The 22,767-nt window shown below is 43.3% G+C and overlaps 1 protein-coding gene across 12 annotated transcripts in view; it reads right to left on the bottom strand.

Moving 5' to 3' along the window:
- The window catches only part of LOC146491542 (nck-associated protein 5-like), a 183,288-nt gene that overhangs the window by 63,265 nt on the left and 97,256 nt on the right, over positions 1–22,767 (bottom strand). For 11 of the 12 annotated variants that reach the window (XM_085152009.1, XM_085152014.1, XM_085152010.1 and 8 more), the window contains one exon: positions 15,871–16,004. In XM_085152009.1, coding sequence (XP_085008135.1) covers positions 15,871–16,004 — 134 coding nt within the window. Of the gene's footprint in view, positions 1–5,170; positions 10,874–15,870; positions 16,005–22,767 lie in introns of those variants that run through there. The other variant, XM_085152020.1, reaches the window with a different exon arrangement.

Genomic DNA, 22,767 nt, shown 5'->3' with positions numbered 1-22,767 from the left:
TCGTGACTGACCAGTGGTTTGATCCATTCATATTTTTGGAGCCAAAGGCACAAGAACACAACGATGTTCCTGGTGGTTTTTCAGTGATCAGCAGTGGCTGTCGGCTATGTGGTAGTGGGTGAAAATGAGCACATGGAGGCAGGGCAGAGGAGGAACACCATCTGTCCAGGCTGAGCCATAAAGCCGGCTGTAATCAGGCTGCTAGCTGCTGACCGAACAGTCAAAGCGGCAGTCAGGCAGAGCTGATGGCAGATTGCTCCAGTTTCTGCTTTAAATGCTGCCCTTAATCAGCACAACCTATAGAGGAAAGAGGGCGTAGACACGGACAGCTTCGGTGTCCGGAGACGCCGACATGGGTCAAGGACGAACATGATCAGCATTGCAAGCGGTTGCTGTCCTTGGGGCTGAGGGGATTTGGGCAGGTGACCACCAACAGATATAGCACCAGTGTCTGCCTCTGTGTATTAACATGCCACTGAGATATCTATGAGCCTGAGAGATAAATCCCAGGCTATTTTTCAAGAAGTCACAAAGGTCTTTTTTTAAAAACACCTAACCTTCAGTTTCACACTCGGTTTCTCAAGCTGCGACTCTTGATTCCAACCGAACGTGATGTGCATGAGCTGATTCTGAGCAGCACTTCATTATTTTGTTGATCTCATCCGCGACAATTCAGGAACGAATTGCCAACAATTTATGAGAATGCACTATAAATATGTAGAGCAGTGTGTGGGGTAAATGTGTGTGTGCGTGTGTGGAGGGGGCTTTTAAACCTAAACTGCGATGACATTTCATTAAGCAACACAACAGATGGAGTCGAAATTATTCTAATACATGAAAACATGCACCAGATAAGCCGGGAAAGCGAAGCAGAAGAATTAAATGAATACATGAATGACATGGTATGGCAAAACATTTGGTTTTGTTGCACACAAGTCCACACCTGCATAACTCGCTGTGAACTGGCAAGGCCTCGGTGACTTTCACTTTACTAAAGTGGCAGGATGGTGAGAAACACTTTGATGCCTCAGGATGCCTGCCTGCTGCTCATATTGTGGCTGGAGAAGGAGGAGGAGGTGGAGGAGGGAGAAGGTGTGGTTTTGTGGCACACCTGAAAGAGAGCCTTTGTGTTTCTAAACAGACCCGGTGCGCTCTGGAGGTGCCTCGTTTTCCATACCACTTCCATTTCAGAGATCACTGAAGCCACAGATATGTGTGTGTGTGTGCGCGCGCGCCCGTGTGTGCACGTGTGTGCACGTGTGTGTGTGTGGCATCTCACTGGATAGACTTTGGTCCTTTTGAAGGCTCGGGCAGAAAGACTTTGAAGTTTAGCGGTGGTGCTGGGGGACTGGAGGTCCTCATTGTTGACAGAAAAAAAAATCTGGCTCCATCTGGACTAAAGATTTATTCTGCGTGGCGATAACTCTCCCATTTTCTCCGTTTGCTACAGCTACAACCACATTTCCACAGATTTGCAAATCATTTAACGTCCACATGTGACCGGGAAATGTTATAAAGGCAACATATTAAAAAAAATGTTGTTGAAATTCTATTTAATGCTCGTTTGTTACTTGGGGACAGGGACATGTTTACCACAGCGTTGCATCACCTCCTCTTTGAACATCACTCTGTAAGCATTTGGGAACTGAAGAGACCAGCTTCTGTGGCTTTGACAGCAGTGTTTTCCTCTTTTTGCTGCTTAGATTTTTTTTTTTTTTTTTTTTGCAGACTTTAGTTTGGCGTTGTCTTGCTGAAATAGGCAAGGCCTTCTCTAAAAAAGTCATCTGCTGGCAGCGTACGTGGCTCCAGACCTGAATATATTCCTCAGAGTTATTGCTCCTAGGGGTGGGCGATATAAACGATATACGATAGAAACGATATAAATTTGGCCAACGATAGAGATTTTGACTATATCGCTCTATCGCGATAGCGCATGTTGATGATGTCATCAAGCTGCGCCTGTTTTGGTCGAAAGCATCGCAGCGGCTACAACCATTATCATCTGCAAATTATGGCGGGCGACAGTCATAGCAAAGAGATGAAGCACTTTTGAAATATGGGGAAAGCCAAAAACTGCTATGCGATTGCATTTGTCCCTGACCACCAGAGTCCCTCACGTTAACTTTTATCGAGTGGAGAAAAAGTTGGCGTTCATCCTCCAGCTTCACTGTGCTAATGTTATGCTAACATAGCTGTGTCGCTAGCAATCACGTAGCACAACATTATATACCAGGTAGTCCAACTTCAGTAACCCTACAAACGTGCTTGCTGTTTTGTTTTCTGTCTTCATTTATGTTGGAAGTGACAGCAGAGTTGTACGTTTTAATTAGTTTCAAAAATCTCTCAGAACATGCTATGAAATGTTTAGGTGGAAACTAGCGAGCTAACTTCCTGCTACTTCTAACTCCATTAAATTTAATAACTTCTGTTTTCATGGATGTAAAACTCAATTGTTACACCTGATAAAGCAGCAATGCTGATGATTTTATTAAAGATGAAATAATTTAGACCGTTTTTAATTCTCAGTGTTCGTTTGACTTTGGGACCTGAAGTTGACAGAGTTTTGGACCCAGATTACTCCGCGAAGCTCCTCATTACGGCAGCCGTAATGCTCTGACAATCCATCAAGCAGTGCTGCTTACCAAAGTTGTAATAAAACATTTTTTAACAGATTTCTGCCCAAATTGGTTCGAGGTCAGTAAGCACAACCAGAATTCCTACATAAGGCACACTCTCGATTTTTGAGAAAATTAAAGGATTTCAAGTGTGCCTTATAGTGTGGAAAATACGTTATACAAAAGAAAAGAATATATCGTGATATATATCGTTACCGCACATGCTTCAAATTATATCGCGATATGAATTTTAGGCCATATCGCCCAGCCCTAATTGCTCCTGTCTCCAGGATTTCCAATAAGATCTGAGATCTTCTGAGCTCGAAACATCCCCTTTTTTTCCTGAACACTATAAATTTTTACTTGCATTTGAAGATTCAACAATGAATGCACCCACGCAGTGATTTCCAACTACAGAATCAATCCGGTTTTCAATGCACTGAGGGCCCAAGGTACATGGCCACTGAATATTAGTTTTCAGCCTTGTCTTTTATGAACACAGTTCCTCTGGATTTTGTTACTGTGTAAACGATGTTATATACTGTAGATGCAGGAATCTGCAAATTCTTTGAAATTTTCAATTTTTTTGTCCTCACAAACCTTTGCAGAGTGGTGAACTACCTTTTTACATACTGTTGGCCTTCAGAGCTGCCTTAATTCTTTGTAGTACAGATATGACAAGCTGCTGGAAACATTTCTCAGAGTTCATAGTGACATGATAGCATCAAAGAGTTGCTGCAGAGTTGTACATCCAACCAGTGTTCAGTGGATCAGTGCTTTCATGTTTTTATGCTAATGTCACAACAGAAATCAAGACTCATCAGACCAGGACACGTTTTTCCAATCTAGTATTGTCCGATTTCGTGAGCCCGTGTAAACTATGGCCATAGTTTCCTGTTGTTAACTAAACAGAATGGCACCTGGTGTGGTCTTCTGTTGCTGCTGAGATGCTCTTCTGCGTAGTTTGCTCATAACAAGTGGTTATTTGAGCTACTTTTGCCTTCCTGTCAGCTTCAAGCATTCTGCCAATTCTCCTCAGTGAGGCTCAGTGAGGCATTTTTACCCAGAGAACTGCCGATCTCTGGATTTTTTCTCTTTTTCAGTTCTAGAAGTGTGTCCTTTGTAAACCCTAGTGATGGTTGTGTGAGGAGAAATCAGATCTGCCCTTCAGGTACCAACAGCCATACCACATTCAAAGTCACTTAAATCACTTTTTTCCCCCAATGCTCGTTGTGAATTTCAGTAGAAGTTGCCATGTGCCATTTGTATTAATGAGCAGTTGAACAGATGGACCTAATGAAGAGTGGTAAGTGTACATCCAGTTATCTTACTAATTAACCTCATAGGTTGCACTAGGTGTTTCTATTTATTTATCATTACCTTACTTTTTCAGTCTTTTATTGCCCTAATCATAACGTAAATGCTTAAATCTACAAGCAAATTAATTTCTTCAATCTCATAAAAATCATATTCAAATAGAGTTTCCAATTTATTTGAAAATCACTAAATTCTCTTATTCCTGACAGCTAACAGAGCATCAGCAGTTTTTGGAACTGACTTGTAGTTCATCTGCTTGAATTTTGAACTGTGATCTGAAGTATTGTGCCTGAACTACTCGTTCTAATCTCATTTTCTTCAGCAACTCATGCAGCCGGCACTATGACTAAGAGTGCTTTGAATAATTAGCATTAATTTGTTAGAAAGTGTTTGCGAGAGAGGTAATTCTGAAGTAATGCGGTTCCTCGAGCATTAAAATAGTGCATTTAAATAAGCAAACGTATGTTTCCAGAGCTAAGTAAAGAACAGGACAAGCTCCCAGCTAAACAAGACAAGTAAACAGTGCAATTTGTCTCTGCTAAAGTCAGCTCCTTGAAACATATTTACATGTGAGAGAAAGGGAGTACGCTAAATGCTTTTGATGGATGGAATATAACCCTCAGATGACAGAGCATTAGTTTACATAAAAAACATGCTCAGTGTGATAGTGTGATTAATCTCAAAGTGCTTGCAGGGACCTACTCAAAGCATCATTCTGGGAAGGAGAGACGAAGGAAAGGACAAAAGGCAAATGCCAATTCTGACTCTCCTGACCCTTGTGGCGCACCGGCTGAATTTCAAGTGTGGTGCTTGTCAGCAGTCCAGGAAATACAATTAAGACTCCAATCAATTTTCAGCCTGAGGTTGACGATGTTAAGGCTAACACACCCCTCTCGCCTCCTCTCAAACACGCACACACACACGGAGAACGCACACGAGCACAGAGCTCTTCATGTGACAGCGATCCGCAGCGGTACAAAACGATGCACTGTCAGAACAGAGCGGGTGATACAGTTAGCATATGAAAAACTTCCAGTCCTCTTCCTCTTTTTGCCATACAGCTGTCAGAAGCCACAATGACTTCAAACGCTTCATTCAAAACTATTTCTATTCATCAAAACTGCATCCCCCTTTATTCAGCTCTAACCTTCAATGACAAATTCCTTCACAGACCTGAAAATGATCAAAGGGCTCCAAAAACCTCTGCCAAAAGCTGAAAATTGCAGTTCAAAACTCACCCCATCTTGACTTTTTCTCCATTTTTACTGCCACCGTTTTTTCGGAAAAAGGCCAGAAGCACCGTGCAGACGTCCCTGAGCTCCATATGTGAAGTCATCCGCTGTAAAGTGACCTAGACACTACAACAGATATGTGGGTCTCTGGGCTAAAATAGGTCATGCGGTCATCATATAAGCCTGAGTGCTTTTCACTCAATCGACGGTCAGTCCAGCGGCCGGGTCAACCAAGTCAGCCTGACGGCACAGCTCCTGTTATCACTCTGTACTTGCTGTGTCTCCAACGTGTCATTATCCGGCACTAGCCTGTGCAAAGACAGTGATCTGGCAGGCAAAGACTTTCCCATATGTCCCATGTTAAGCCCTCCACACAAGAGAAGGGCACCTGCTGGGCGGCAAGCAGGCCAGCAGTCTCAGATAGCATGGGGAGGGTGGTGGCGGGGGGACTTGCACAAGTAAGGACAGGGATCCCCCTGTTTTGTCAGCCTGTGTGTGTGTTTGTGTACACGCACATGTGTAGCTGTGTGGGTCTTTATTAGTGATTAAGAGGCTTTGGCTTTCATAAAATCGACACTTTCCGTGCAAGAAAAGCTGAGAGGGAGGCAGCATGCCAGGACGCTCACCGCACGATCAGAGATCTCCACAGGACTTCCAGCGAGTCGCTTTCTACCATCACATTTTTGGTTAATTTTAGTCAGTGCTCTCCTGCCACGTGCATGTTTGCAAGTTTCACAGCTCAGATGAAGCAGGAGACACACACACTCAGACATACACACTCCTATTGTGGGGATATTCATGCTGCCAGCATTCCTCAGCAGGCACTTTGTCTTTATCCCGAATTAGAAATAAAAGCAAGGTCTTTTACTTTCTTTTTCCTCTTTATCACAGAAAGTCCCACAGGCATGTGTTAGAGAATGAAGACCATAATGTGAGGATGAAATATCTGAATCCTCAAAGAATCTTCACCTGAACAAGAGGACGCTCTTCTTGCTCTCTCCGACTGTGGTCGCACTCTCACTTTATCAGCACCGCAGTCAGGCTTCGGTTGACTGAAACCCTCTAATCTGATTTGACCGGAGTACAATTGGAATATCCCAAAGCTGGTGAAACGATACTGAGAACAATCACCTGGTTGTGCGGCTGAATCGAGGCCATGAGGGGCCCTCGCGTGACTGATCCATCGACAGCTCCAATCGCCTTATCTGACCTTAACAAGGCTCTGCGAAACTGTCTTGTTTTTTGGCCCCGAAATAGTCCATTCTTCTTCTCAGACTCCTTTCCAGCAACACACACCCACTGGGTGATTGCCTAGCTTAACACAATGCTAAGCCACTCTTATCCTCTTAGAGCTGTTTTTGCAGAAAACTCGCAAGGAGACCCTTTCTAGTACGTGACCTAAATGAAGCAGAGAAGCAAACAAAACTGGTGGTGAAGAGTTTGGCTTTGAGGACAGGTCAGAGTTGTAAAAGTCATGCATATCAGTCATGCATGTTACAGTGGAGTAGCATTTCAAAGGTCCTCGCCCTTGTGACCGCTGCTTCTCGCCAGAGAACTTTAACCTGACCAACAAGACACACATGCAAGAGACGCAAGGGGGAAAAGAGATCAAGCGGCCGGAGCATTTAGTGTGCCCCGTAAATCATATTTCATACATCATTGCTGGCCGACTGCTGTGACGACAACGGCAAATAGTAAAAATGTGCAAAAACCACAACAGTTCAGCCATCCAAGACTTCTAAAATAACCACAAAAGGGTTTTTAGCAGAAGCGCCACGCAGACTGCACAGACCGGGTGCAATCGAGGACTAGCCTGCAAGAGTGTAAATTAAAAAGGACATATGGAGGCGACCAGATTTAGATTCCTCCTTCATCCCCCTCAACCCCCAGCACTTCCACTACATTTGGGAGGATTTAGAGTACAAATTCATGAGGTCTGTCCCAGATGTTCACCCCTGGCCAAAGGAAGCATTTAGCAGCAAAGAAGCCATCGGCTCTCGAGAGCATCTAGCTGGAGCCTCTCTAAGCATCTCCCTTATGGGCTGCAGGCATGTGCATCCCACATGTGAGAGAGAGCTACAGACTGAGCAAGACATCCCAGCGGGAGACCTTAGTCGTGATGACAGCGTGTAGCGCATTACTTACACCCAGAGCCTACAGCCTCTTCCTACCATGGACTTTTGGGAATTTGAAGGGGTCAAGATGGAGAGAAGGGGTGGAAGACATTGCTGATCAAACCCAGTCAAGCCATTTTGAAGGAAAAGCAAAGAAACCAAATCAGTTGTACTGATTTCCCAAAAGAAGTGTGGATATGTATGTGTTTCTCTTAGTTTGGATAAGTTAAATATATTTCAGGCTTCTTTTACTAATGGTTAGACAAAAAGATGTATGTACCCACTGGATTTAAAAGCTCTGAGCTAAGCTTTTAGCTGCCACTCTTTAAATCATTCTCTTATTTGTCATTTATTTTACCCTAAATGGGATAATTACTCACAATAAGAACTTTATGCTGTATTAAACTTAACTTCAAACAAGCTATTTAAACTATAATCCTATTAGGAAAATGTTTACTGGGGACATAAGTCTAGTGAGAAGCATAGACGTCCTCCTCATAGACTTTTAAACAATCAAACTTCTCTAGGCAATCTAACAAGCTGGAAGAAATACAGATTTAAGGCACTTCTGAATTGGCTTCACTTTTCAGACCTGGAAGCTACATCCATCTTTAATGTCACCCATGGAAGTCATTGAAGTCTACTATTTAGCTTTGTAACTGGCATCTTCAAGCCGCTTTACAACACATGTCAACCCAATTTTCTCCATTTAATGCAGATTCAAGTCTGACTTAGCCAATGGCATGTCTGTTATCACTCATGCATGGTTTCTACCGTACATCAAGCGTCCAATATACACTGCATCGACAAAAGTATTGGGCCATACTACTTAATCTTTCATTTTATTCTCCTTTGACAAAGGGGCTGCAAGCCACTTTGCAACCCATGTGAACTCCAAGTTCTCCGTTTAACACTGAGTAAAATCTGACTAGCCTTCCTTTATATCAAGTCGAATGCGCAATTTCAAAATGTAAGCCTGAACACTGGCTATTTTCTGAAAGTTTGGAAAAAAAAGGAGACCTAAGTTGTTATAGAAAGTAACTGGTTGACTGATCAGCATTTCTTGCAAAAAATCAGGCAAAAACAAACAAATAAATAAGTAACAGCCAAATTTAAATACTGGAATAAAACTGAGAAATCATTTGTGAATAAAATCAAACCTCAGCTCTGTATCCTGTAAGTAAAGATTACCATAAAGATTTCCTGCTTAGCATTCTGCAGCAATGAATGGCAAACAGGCAGATTATTACACCGAGGTGACCCTTCTTTGATTTATTTCAGAGGAAGAAATTCAGCGTTTATATTTTTAAAACTCACCTCAGCTGAACTACAGGGGCAGAGGCGGACGAATCGACCCTTTAGGAAGTAGGTGAGCTGCTTGTGTAACACATCTGTGTATATGTGTCATTCAGAGCAGCTGCCAGACAGCCAAATCTATAGTGCAACCATGAGATCAGTTTGAATTACATGCTCTTTGGCTTTAGGCTACAGCCACCAGCTTCACACTCCAGAGAAAGCCGGTGAGCTGCTGCTGCTGTAGATGGATGCCCTACTTCCACACACGCTTGTAATCTGACCTATTAACATCATAACCAGCCTGTTTAATCCAAGGTGGAAGTTGCTGTGGTACAATGGAGAGGGCATGTGCAAGTATTTGTGGCCGTCTGACACAATTACAAGCAGATAATGGGTCACTTTTTGCCACAGAAGCCCAGTGGAGCGCTTTAAGTGAGGGGACTGTGTCTTATCTTCAAAGAAAAATGGGAAGATTGATACCAAAGCCCTCTTATGGGCTAGTAATTTAGTGCAAGTGATAGAGTAGAATAACCCAAATTAAGTTCAATCAGACATAATTCCCTGGTCAGATTTGGAAGTTAAAGAGAGGAGGGAGGGGGCTGAAACGGACCAATAAATCCTTTCAAATATGAGGTGCTCCCAAAATAGTCCAGACACCTATTATCTATTTAACAGCCCCATTCCCCCATTGGGCAACAGCAAGGAAGTAACTTCAAAAAAGACTGACCCCTCCTCCATCCTGTTAATGACCCAAGATGTGTCGCCTTGAAAAGAGGGCCTGATTCATCTGGCTAAACCCTGCAGAGGGAGTGGGAGGAGGGGGGAAGATCTGTTTCGAATGCGCCAAATTAAAACACTCGGACCTGGCGTGGCTGGATGCTTGAATGATTAGAAGAGAGGGCATTGATCTGCAAACAGAGCGCAATCACTCAGCTCCCCCTGTCTGAGCCTATCAGGCTTTGGCGGTCCAGCTGTGGCGGCGGTGGTGGTAATGGGAGCAGAACATGAATGCTGCAGACCGCGGAGGGATCTCAACCTGAGCGTGACTGTCCAAACAACGCGTCCAGACTTGAAAAGCGCTGCCATTCCTGCATGTTTACATCACCGGCCACCTAAATACACTGCGTATGCAAGCGTGCATGCATGTTCTCACACCGTGCTGAAAAGAGCACGCCGCTGGGCTGTAAATCTGCAGGCACCCGTCGTCATCTGCTGCTGTTGTTAGTCTGGCCATAAGTCTCCCATATCCTGTGTGAAGAGGGCCCTTCAAAGACAGTAATGAGTCAAAGTCAAGTGGAGCGAGTCGGCTGTAAACGCCCCAGTTTTGTCAATGAGCGCGCCCGTCTTCTGGGCGACAGAGAGCCTGATTTAAAGATAGAGCAGAAAGAAGTAGAGAGGAATCTCTTGGAAAACAAGGACTTCACATTTTCACTCCTTTCTGGAAGTGTCTGACCTCCAAGAACAGGCAGAGAGATGAGTCTAATAAAGTTTTTAGAGTGTGAGGAAGGAAACAAAACAAATCACTGCAAAAAGTTCCTGGGTAAAATGAAATTTGCACTTGTGCTCATTACCTGCAAAAACTGTCTTCTTCATCCTCAAGCCACATTTTTAATGCAGGGTCCCCAGTGGCCCCTGTGTCTCCCCTGCGGTCATCGTGTCTGGGCTTGGAGCCGAGATGTAGTCAAGGCCTCGGAGAACAGACATCCAAATGCGCTCGATCGTTTCTGTCCCTGAGATTAATTTATGCTGTCATTTAGGGAAGGACGAGAAGATTTTTAAGTTGTGTCCCCCATCTTTTCTCTGTCTTTCCCTGCTGGGCCCGTCCCGGCTCTTAAAGTGTGGATGTGGAGTTGTGGGGACGTCCAGGGTGGGCCAAGGACGCTGCTGAAGTCTCCCGCTAATCCGCTGGAGTTTAATGACTGCAGAGGCCTTGCAAGTAGTGGGTGGAAGCCTTAGAGAGGGGGTCGGTCAGGGGAGGTTGGGCATGTGACCCACACCAGGCTAAGAGCCCAACTGGTTGGGGGAGGGTGCGTGTGCATGCAGAGGAGAGGATATAGACCTATGTCTAGAGTTAAGTGGCCAGTCAGTTGAAGAATGCCAGCTTTCTGATCTCGGGGAGCAAATTGAGCTATTTCTTTTATTTTCTTTCTTGGTTTTTTTTTGTTTGTTTTTTTAGGGTGAAAGCTGAAAAGAAAAAGCCAGTTGTTTCAGTTTTGCCAATTCCTGCCTTAAATTGTTACCCCTGCCAAAAAAAAGGGAAAAAAAATAGCCCAAGCTGTCACGGCGAGTGAGATGAGCCGTGTGGAAAATAAAGGAGGATCCAATCGCAGGCACTTGTACAGGTGTGAGGGTGGTTTATTAAACACAAAAAAAGGAAATGGACAAACGGAGCAAAGCCTAAACTAAACTGGGAACAAACTGACTATAGAACACGAACCTAGACATGAATGAGAGCGGGCGGAAACAGATGACGGTAGACTGCAGGGAAACACACAGATGAAGCACGGTGGAAACACAGTCGGACCAGCAACTACAAACACAGAAGACACGACTTAAATACACTCAGAAAATCACAGGGAGATTACACACAGGTGGGAGACACAGCTGGGAATCATTAACGGGACGAGAGGTAAAACTGAACACACTCACAATAAAACAGGAACAAGAAACCATCACACTAAGACGCAGACTCGACATTGAGAGACAGACAGAAAATGACACATGGAACTAGACATACTAAGCAGACACAACCGAAGAACAAATCCTAAACACAAATAAACAGAAATATGAAACCCTAATAATAAACATAATCGACATCATCAACACAACGAGAGAACAAGAAAACAATCCCTGATGGAAAATTAAACCAAAACATTATAAACTCAAAATACTGGGTAGAAACTGACCCAGAACCGTGACACAAGCATTACAAAGGAAAGAAAAAAAGCAAAGCAGACAAAACAAAGGCTGTAAGAAGCCGAGATTCCCTGGAGTTTGTCTGGCTGTAGGGGTGACCGACTGATCTTTTCTGTTTGGTGTTGCTGTTTGTTCACGTATCTGATACAGTAAAGAGCAGCTGTAACAAGCAGCTCATTACCTTCCTGCTTCACATCATCACACAACAAAGCAGAGAGCTCAAAAAGCAAAGAATTCGGAGCAGAAATTACTTATTTGCATAGAGTCTGATACCCCAGCTAAAGAACTTGGCTGGCTTTTATCGCTCCAACTGGTCCGCCTTATTTCCATCCTCATCTCTGTGATTCCAAAAGTGCCACCTCAATTAATTAGCGACACGCAAATCAATTGTTGCCTGAGGTCAAGCAGATCACGGTCTATTTATAAGACTGGACGTCCACTTAACATGATTTGTGGGTATTAACTCAAAAAGACACATTGATGAACTAAGGTTTCTACCCCCCCACCCCCCACCCACACACACACACAACAAATGCACAACATATAATGAGCCCGAATCAATCAATCAGCCAGCAGAGAGGTAAATAAGTGTCGTCTGCCGGTTGAAGGCAAGCATCCGTAAGCCAATAACTGAAACAGCAGTTGCAAGTAGGGCAAAGGTTTACAGGAAGGCTTCTTTTTTTTTACTGGCTAATTAAAGTGACCACACTGTTGTCCCATCTGCCACCGCAGATTATTGGCTGCCATGTAAGCATGCTAATGCGGTGAAGGGACCAGGTACCAGTAAACACACTCCACATGCTTGTTAGTGGACTCGTTCACATTCAGATAAGCGCTCGGGCATCGCTTTAAACAAAGATTAAGGCTCTGAGAGTGAAATCCTGCAGAGGCGTTAGGGGAGCGGGGAGATATATTTCGAACTTGCAGCCTGAACCCCGCGTTCCCTTTGGGAGTTGCTAAGAAGCATTGACGACGCGAGGAAATTGCAGCAATCGAGCATGATGTCAGCGCGCCACACCGCTGGAATGGCAACAGCCGAGCGAGGTAGGGCCGAACATCACCGCTTCGATGAGCGCTTTTTAAGGACATAATGGAATCTTTGTCTTTACTGCCACGGCGTTGCTTGGCAGCAGGAACGGTAGCCGGCGGACGCCCAATGAGAGCCATCTATCTGGACAACCCCTGCCATGCAGACAAATTCATCTGGCTCTGCGGGGACCTGTGCAGGACCCAATCAGGGATAAGCTTCATATATTTCCCCCCTAATAGAATTGCTGTACTTCATCTCACTCTGGCTTCAGCACATTGACTCTTGTATTGCGAGCTACTATCTCACTAATTCACTTTTAGCCTTGAGGAACGAGTGCACTGTATCTGCACTCTTTATTATGCCGGGAACCCTGTGCAAAAACCCAATAAGTCTACGTAAAGGTCAGATGGTGACCCTGATGGAAGACGTGGACAGGGGAAATGCTGGAAACAGAAAACTGCTTCAGGTTTAGGAAGGATAAAGCAAAATGAACTTCCCTCAGCTATCTCCGAAACAGTGTAAACTGTATAAATGTGCATCAGGAATGCGAGGAAGGCCAACATGAGTGAGAAACACCGCTGAGCTTAATTCAGAGGCATCAATGGAACATTTTAAATATGTGATAAATCTTTGGAATGGCTCTTAAATATTTTATTCCTCCCCTGGCAGCGACTCTGCCCTCGTCTGCACTATAACACTGGGACCATTAAAACGTACCGGATTTTCTCCAACCAACTTAATGAGAAGATAAGCAGTCAATGTAAAATCCCCCAGACTCTTTTTTTTCCCCAGCCCCGTCCTTTTGCATACTGAATGCCTATCGCCTAATTATGGCATCAACTCGGGCCCCGGCTCTTGATTTGCTGTCCCTCTCTGTCACACTTCAGCAGCTGCAAAGAGGAGGACGAGTTCATGAAATAGAGGTTACTGAAGTTATGACGAGAGCATTGTTTAAGGGCTTCACGCCTTATGGGTTCCCTTTCTGCAAAGCAAAAGTAATGTATCGGACGATCTTTTTCTGACGAAGACAAGGTCAAGCGTCTCAGAGAAATGGCACTGAAGTGCTCTGATGAAATGGAAAAGCAAAGACAAGAATGTGAGAAATAGAAAAAGTGGGAACAAGGTATCGATTTTGAAGGTTACTGAAAGATTGTGCTGATTGCAGAAAATTGCTGGCAAAAATCTATTGCTTTCACTAAAAGGGATAGTTACTGGTTTCTGGACGCTTCAGGGAAAAAAATGCTCCAGGCTGCTGTACATGCCACTGATATCTCCTTAAAAGTTTGTTTTATTAGATTTACTCTGATCACTTGGATCACCCCATTACTGCAGCTTACTGTGAAGTTTTAAGAAACTTCACAGTAAGCTGTGAAGTTTCTGTCTAAGTATCTTAGACAGTACAGCTGCTACTCCTCCACATCGAAAGGAGCCAGGTGAGGTCATTCAGGTATCTGACTAGGAAACCAGTATTTTTCCCCTTGAATTCGCTGAATGTCACTTTTAAATGCACTTTTATAAAGAATATGGGAGTTGAGATTCTTCACTCTTGCACATCTATCTTTTTTTCTTAGCATTGGGTCCAAAAGTCCAGTTTTATTAAGCCTCTGGTAAAGACATGTTTTAGAAGACAGAAAAGTCTAGCATGGCTCATTTTTCCTTCGTGAATGAAAAGTTAAAAAAAAAAAAAAAAAGTGAACACAGGTGCCCTTTTCCAGGGCAACAGAGTTCAAACCAGAGAGGAAAAAACATCCAGGGGTCCAGACTCTGACTCCGAGCTACAGACTTTGAGTAAAATCTACTCAAACTCCTGTCATAACTTTTATAGCAAAGAGACAATAATTACTCGATGACCAGATGCTTTGGCCTTTTCAAATGAAAGTAGGACAACAAGTAATGCAAGGGACTCGAAATAAGTCAAACCTCTGAAGGATTAAGCACATTTCTTCACTGATTACAATTTCTTGCAGATGGCTTGTGATGACCTGCAGTTTAGTGAAAGGAAAGCGTGTGAGGTCATCTCTTTAAAACCTTTTATTACCCAAGGATTATTCATCTAGCGTGGTGTCCGACACATCCATAAAGTCTCAAATAAGAACAGAAAATAAATGGAAAAGCAGTTCAAGGATTTATGTGTGGGTGGTTGCCCTTAAATGGGGTTAAGAAGTAAAAAAAATTTTCTTTACAATGTTACAGATACAGTGCTGTGAAAAAGTATCTGCCTCCTTCCTGATTTCTGAGGGGATTTTTGCAAATTTGTCACACTTTCATGTTTCAGATAACAAAGCAAATTTGAATATTAAACAAAGGCATGGATAAGGGAAAACAGTTATCCAAACCTACTTGTTAATGCCCATAACCTTAAAAAGTAGTTGGTCCGCCCTTCGCAGCAAGAACTGCAATCAAGCTTCTGTGATAAGTGCAAGTGAGTCTTTCACATCATTGTGGAGGAATTTTGGTCCACTCTTATGAAATGCTGTTAGTTTTATGTCAGATGTAACAGGACTCAAACCTTCCACAAAGTTCAGCTTTTGTCTCGTCAGTCCACTGGATATTTTCTTGGGGATCATCAAGATGTTTTTGGTAAATGTGAAATGGGAACTTTGACCTTAACCGAGGTCAAAGTTCAAAGTGAGGCCTGTGGTTCTTTAATGTTGTTCTGGTGCAGTAATTTTGGTAGGCTGGTCACTCCTGGTAAGGTTCACCACTGATACAAGTTTTCTCCATGTGTGTATAATGGCTCTCACTGTGGTTCATTGGAGTTACAAAACCTTTCTTGGCTTTCTAACCCTTTCCGCTGACACATGTCAGTGACTTTGTTTCTCAGCTCTTCAGATCATGGCCTGATGTGTTGCTGTTTGAGGTCTTTTAACCTGCTTCACTTTCTCAGACAGGTTCTATTTAAGTGATTTCTGGATTCAACAGGGCTGCCAGTAACCAGGCCTGAGTGTGGCTTGTGAAACTGAACTCAGCTTTCTAACAAATGTGGTTAATTATCAAAGAAAAACTGAATTTTGTACTTACTCAGGGTAAAACAACTAAGACAAACAACAAACAACAAAGAAATCAGGTGGGGGGCAAATACTTTTTCACAGCACTGCATAAAAAGGAGATGAAATCACTCAAGTGAAACTCAATCATTTTATAGACGCTCATACTTTTCATCCCCTCCCACACAGGGTTACAGAGGGCTGAATACAATATTTGCTGATGCTGAATAAATCAGGATCAGTATCATAGCAACTTTGTAATTCGCCCTCTGTTTGTTTTTATTTATTTCTTTTGTTCAAACGTAATGAGTGAGGGCTGAAAATGGGATTTAAAGCCTGCTCTGTGCTCCTGGGTTCTTTTACCTGGAGAATTGCTGCTGCAGTGAAACCACCTGCGCCTGACCCAGCTCGGACTCCTCCGTCACTTCCCGGAGACGCTTCTCGCTCTCCAGTCGCAGGCGTCGCTCTTCCTCTAGCTCGTGGATCAGCTTTTCTCGCTGTGGGAAAGAGCAGAAGGACGATCAACTCTCAGGCAGCGTGTGGCCTGGGGCAAAAAAGATCACCCTCGAGTCACATGCCACAATTTTTACGACCCCCTTCCCCGAATATTCGACCCTCCTCGGATCAGGGCAAGCAAACACAGGCTGTCTCAGCATCATAATCACCAAAACATCTGCTCACCAAACATCTGAAACCAAACACAGCTTGTCCTAGCTGAAAAAAACAATCCACGCCTCGCCGCTTTTTCCCCCTGACTTTAGGTGTGAGAGGAAATAAAAGAATAAGGGCATGATGACATTTAGGCCGCCTCGGTTGGCATTACTTCCAGTAGTTTGTTGTTACTTTGAAACGCTCATAATGAACCTCCGCTTCTTTCTGTCTCTATGACAGAAAGTTCACACTAAATGTCATCTGAAATCACTGAGCCCGCCCTCCCGTGCCTCAGTCTTTCTCCTGCTTTTCATTTCATTTCAGATCTATTCAGAAAATGCTCCCTGATATCACTGAAGCTATGAATAGCATGTTTACCCTGCTCCTCTCTTCCTCACACCATGCCAACCGTCCTCTCTTCTTGTGCGTGTTTCACCTTTTTTTTCCTTTACATTATAGTTATGATGATGAGTAAACATGACCTCATTCGACCCAACTATTGATAGATCCTGAATTAAAAAGCTGGAGTTCCTCGGTAAGAGGAAGGTGGGATCACTTATGCCTACTTATCTCTGCTTTCCATTCCTTGATTTCAGAGCTTTATAAATGTTGCTTGTGGTGTATATGGTCTCCATGAAGCATTTAGCCAGTTTTCTCTGGTCTTTTCCAATTCTTTAATTGGATTCTTCATTTCTGAAGGATTCTGTCTTTGGATCCCAAAAGAGAAAGACATCCTTGCCTCAAACCCAACTTCAAAGACTAAGGTCCCTGTGGTGGCACACTCCCTACTCCAGTTTTCTTGACAAAGTTGCAGAAAAAGCTTTAAGCAAATTCCTAGCAGCAAGGCGGAGGATTTTTTTTTAGCTGACGGAGCAAATAAGCTGGGATCATTCTCTTGGTCTGGCAGTTTCTATTGTACATAAAGCCAAGCATCTGTCGCTGCTGCTGACAGTCTATGACAAAGCCACTGGCTTCCATTTCCGTAGATTTGGGTGATCTACCAACTGTCAAAGCCTTGCCAGGAATATCAGCTAAAAATACAAGATTGTAAAATATCTGCAAATGGATCTGAGGCCAAAGACACACACTAGAAAGAAAAAGGGAAAAAGTTTCTTCTTTTGCAAACAAAGATGCAGTGTTTGGTGAATAAGAGATTCAACTTTGGCTTAACAAGTGTTGATTAGAGATGATTATCATCCTTTTATTCCCACCTAGGAGTACAAGTACCCAGGGAGGTGGTGAGAAACGTATATGTGGATATACAGTACCATGCAAAAGTCTCGACTCACTTCTGATTTCTTTTCTTTGGCTAGGAAAACGGGACACTGTTCAAATGAACAGATACTGACACTTCTTTTGTCCAGTTTCCTCAAATTTTTTAAGGACACCCTGCACACCATTGTGAGATATGTTACATTTTCAGCCAATATCTCTTTGGGAATCACCTTGCTGGTGCAAAAGGACTATTTTATGTCTGTCAAACTGTGGTATCTTTGACATCTTTCACAGATTGGTAATAGCAGCCTGTCACAAAAACGCACAGAGGGCCTAAAGACACATCTTATAATTGGGTATTTGCAAAGTTCTCTGTTATGCATAGTCACAAGAATAGTTAATCTCCTGAGTTAAGTTTCTTTTTTGTGCTTAAATGACTCATAGGTCTGTGTAAGTGGCTCAACAAACAAACAAAACATTCCTCTGAAAATGGTCAGTTACAAAGACTGGACTGAAAATGAGTAATAAAGGAGTCAACGTGCAAAAAAAGCTTCAGGAAGCCTAGAGAACTAATCCCCCAGAGCACTTTAAACATTACCACAAAGTCTGGCTCTGTGGAAGAAAACATCTGAAGTGAATGCATTAGTATTTTAAACAGACTACTGTACATAAGTGAATAAAAGTTTTAAATAACCTTTTAAATAACTGCCTTCACTGTACTCTACGGTATATCTATGGAAACACATCTGTTACCTTGGAAATTCTCCTGCACCTCTCCTGACAGATTCCTTTAAACATCTGAAGTTTTGAAAGCTCTTTGCTGTAAAAGTAAGTCTCTGGATAATCCTCTGGATAAAACATTTGAACTTTATATAAGAGTTCAATGAGAATCAATTCAGTTGTTTACACATGTGTACTGGCTACTATTTAACATGAATCTAAATGTGATTGGTTAACTCTAAACAGAGGGTGTGCACACATGCTTAAATATTCTATATATAGTTGTTTTGGAGTCAATCAGAGCTTTAGAGCCAATGAATAATGTTGGGAATCACCAGATTATCCTGTCAGTTCTTCATCAGTTCTCTTCAGTGCAAATGGAATGACTTACTGCCCATCCTCATCCTCATCGTCAGCACCAGTCATGATGCGGTATTATTCAGTGCATGCCTGCAAAGAAGCTGGAGTGCTTTCTCACAGACAAGCATTATGGGGACATCTTGTGGTGTGAAAGAATATAGTGGCATATGGACAAAACATCCTCCTCGACATGAGGCCCTCCTTTATGCCGGGTCTCTCGTGAAAAACCATTAAACCAAACTGGAAAGAAAAACATCTAAACAACTGTAATGTGACACCGAGTCGCATTCCTCCATTACTCTGTATGACCATACTCTCCTTATAAACAGCCTTGTGTCTCTACATTGTTAGTTCTGTTAAAAAGCAGATCCTAACTGGGTGATTCAGCTGCTGAGGGGGAATAAACCAGAGTCACCATTAAAACCAGTCCCCGTCTTCACCGCGGCAGTAAATTCACGGCTACTATGTGCAGCAGTGAGGCTCTCCCTGTCAGGAGTAATGGCTGCTGTAAATCCACTCATACAAGAACGTAAAGTAGTGCATCCCCCTGCCAGGAGCTGGACGTATATATATATATATATATCTATATATATATATATATATATATATATATATATATATACACACACACACTTATATATATATGACTTTTCTGGTTCTTCTTTCTTTATGACACATAAAGTTGTTTTATGTTTTATTTTATAGGACACATTTTCCACTTAGCGTTTAAAGAAACGGGCGCCGATTTCAGCCTCCAGCGTTGCAGCAGTTTAGCTGAATTTCACCTCGATGCAAATGAGCACAAAGGCCTTTTATTTGCATCAACATGCATGGCTTTGTTCAGCAAAACAAAACAAAAAAAGCGCAGTAGCAGCTTTAGTCCTGATTTTTTTGTTGCCCACACAGGCCTCCAGGCATAAAACACCGAACGCTACGTGTCTGCTGACAGAGTCTTGCCAACAACCTCAATAACAACACAGGATTTACAGTCTCTACATTGTAGTAAAAGCCCTGTGTTGCTTTTGTTCAATATATAATTTCTGCAATTTTACAAGGCCTGAGGACATTAAATCAAACATTGCTGTATCTTTCTGTGGCCAGAAATCCCCGGCAATATATTTCTCCTCGGTTGAAATGTTTATTGTCTGCAGCAACTTCGCTCTTTTTTTTCTTTCCTCCTTTGGTGCTCTAATTGAAAGCATATTCTTTAATAAGGCTTCGCTGCAGCCACAAAGACAACACTTCTTTAGAAAAAGCCCTGGGAAGAGATCTCAAAGTCAACACCGAGAGGATGAAAACACGGCTGGCAACTTTCTGTGAGAACATTTATTTTAGTTAATCCGGCCGCTGAGGAGATAATCCCCGCTCTCTTGACAGCCTGTCGCTGTTGTATGGACAGGATGAGGCGAGGTGTGCCGCCTTCTTTGTCCTGCAGGGGGCAACATGCTCCTGTTCTATTAAACAATGCAGCGGATAGAAAAAAAAAGGAGAAAGAAGCCAATGTCAAATGAAATAAGGGGTGTAATCTATAAAATAGCTCCTGCTGGATTTTTATACCACATATATCAGAAACAAGCCCAGATTTGGGCATCAGGGGGTGGGGGGGTGGAGGGGGGGGGGGGTGGTTTGGGGATTAAATTTGACCTCTGCCACAGAGAGATAAATAAAGAAATATATCCATCTGTATGTGACAGAATTTCTCACCATCAACACGCAAAGCCTGAGAAATAAATGAAGAATCTGTTACACCGAGCGGCTTTGGAACATAAAATTTTATTAGCTGCACTCGAGCCCAAAATGAAGCCTCCCGCTTCGGTAATTGGACAACATTAGATGGTAATGGTATTCATCCGAGCTGAATTACTAGAATACTCGGAGCCCCCCCCCCCCCCCCCCCCCCCATACCCTCTAAGATCCACTGAGGACTCTAAATTAATTAGAGGCCTCTGCCTCTCCTTGTTGTGCTGTGCTGCGACCTTATCAGGTTAAGTGCATGTGCGTGTGTCCCATCGTGTTGTAGGATGTCCATCTGCAACTGTATATACACTGTACTCGTTCAGGGTTAGGGGGTACAGGCCCAATAATCTCTTCATTACACAGGACATACACCCCCCCCCCCCCCCCCCCCTTGCCTCGGTTGGAGCTCTTTGCCTAATCAAAGGGGCCGGGAGCGGCTCGGAGGCTCGCTGGCAAAGCAAACATCGGGGACACAAAGCACTGCGCAGGTTCTCCATTCATTAATAAAACATGCCACCGGGCTGTTTGTGTGCATCAGCGAGGCTGGATTCAAATGAAAGTGTAACACGAGGAGGATCGGGCCTCCTGGCCTGGCTGGCTCCCAGATACAAGTCGTAAAGATAAAAATTATAATTATGCTCTTGTTTGTTTAGAAACAGAAGAGAAAGCATCAAAGTGCAGGAGTGTGTGTTTTCCGATTACTTGTGACTAAAGTAAGCCCAAACACTGTTTTATCCCCACACCAAAAGACTCCATCAATTCAATTATCATGGAGCGCCACTATTGGAGTGTACCACTGCTCTCTTAGACAGCCACGGGCACTGTGGCAAATAATACACACACCCCAGGAATATGCAAAATCATACGAGTGGCCCATTTATCATTGCCAAGGGAGCTCCCCCACCCCACCCACGCACGCACACACACCCAGAATGGGACGGTGTGGAGATGTGATTTGGACCTGGCTGTCAGCGCTCGTCACCCGGTGAATGTGCTGAGTCTTGCGGGGGGACCCCATCGCGGCCGCGGCCCCTGCCCGTGGCTGATAAGGCCAATCTGCAGAGACAGCACCTGAGTCCCCCCCAGTTCCCAAACCTCCACGCTGTCACACATCCTCCAAACAGCTGTCAGAAACCCTCTATGAGGGTCCCCGAGCGCCTGAGCTCCACGTGGAGCCTCTCCTTTTTAAGCCCGTCAGAGAGCCCCTTTATCTGCTGGCAGCATGCTACGGAGCATGTCCACTCTGAAGGTGCTTTTTCTTTTTTACACACCAATAAATCACTGTCAGATAATCATCATACCTCGATCCACTTACAGCTAATAAATTAAACCCCGTGCTCAAAATTAATTAATATTGCCGACCCGGAGCCCTGCCAGTGTGCCTTATTTGCTTATTTGATTTGGATAAATGTAATCCAGGTGAGCAGAAAAGCCACACATATGGTTATTTAAACAGTGTTAGTTATGACAGAAGTTCTATTTGGTGATAATATGCAAATGCTACACACTTATCTAGTAATCTTGGAAAAGTCCTGGAAAGTTTTTGTCTCATTCTTTGCGTTTATTTTAAATGTTGGTGCCTTTCAGGGACAACATGTCGCTATCTTCCAGTATAACACAGTATTTTTCTAATGTAGTAAGTTTGTGACAGTAATTGCTGTTATGTTGCTTTCAGACTTCTTTGATACGGTTTTCTGGTGTCTGTTGCAGTTCAGCCAATCATTAGCTAGTCTGATGACTTAGCCTCAGGGGGCCTGTGTAGCCAGCAGATATCCAGGCCAAGGCTTCTTGTTTTATCTCCCCCCCCCCTGCCTCCGGTCTTTGTTTACAAATACAGATGATTTTTTTTGCAACAAAGGGGTAGCCAACAGGAGCATATCTAACTCTCCTTCAAACAAAAGCCTGCTCGTATGTGCCAGAACACTGAGAAAGAATAAATCTTGTTCGTTTCCTGCAAAAGTTCACATAATTATATATCTGATAGCTGTTAATAGACACTGTGTGTTAGCTGGTATTGTGAAGCGATTAACTGGTCTTTAGGGTGTTTGTAAAAATATTAAGAGAGTCAGAGTCATAACTTCAGCTGGATGCAGATGCCTGGGCTGCCACATTGATATTAGTTTCTTGTCCTTATTCCAGGTTACATTGTGATAAAATCAGTGTTTAAAGTCTAAAATGATCTCTATAGCTAAAGGATGTGATTTTAGTCTTTGGCTCGCTGACTTTCAATCCAGCAGGAGTTGCAGCATTTTCTAGAATACTAAGATGTTCTGTTTCAGGAGGGTCCAAAAGAGCGGTGTCATCTGTGAAATCTACTATTTAGTCCTAAAGATACCACCCTCTGAGACCCGGTACAGTAGGAACCTTAAATTAAAAGGATATTGCCAACCATACAGCTGACATCAAAAATCATCATGCTGGTAAATCTTGTTTCTCCAACCAACCATCAGCGAATGCAAGTACTGAAAAAAACAAAAGAAAACAAAATGGCAAAGGAATTTTTAGATGCAGAGATTGGTTGGCAGCTACAAGGTTGCTCAGGAAAAATTTATATGCCCCAACTGGTTGGCAAGTGGT

The sequence above is a fragment of the Neolamprologus multifasciatus genome, chromosome 23 (assembly GCF_963576455.1).
Source record: "Neolamprologus multifasciatus chromosome 23, fNeoMul1.2, whole genome shotgun sequence".
NCBI lineage: Eukaryota > Metazoa > Chordata > Actinopteri > Cichliformes > Cichlidae > Neolamprologus > Neolamprologus multifasciatus.
The sequence above is the reverse complement of the archived record's forward strand: the minus strand, read 5'-3'. Positions and strand labels throughout refer to the sequence as shown.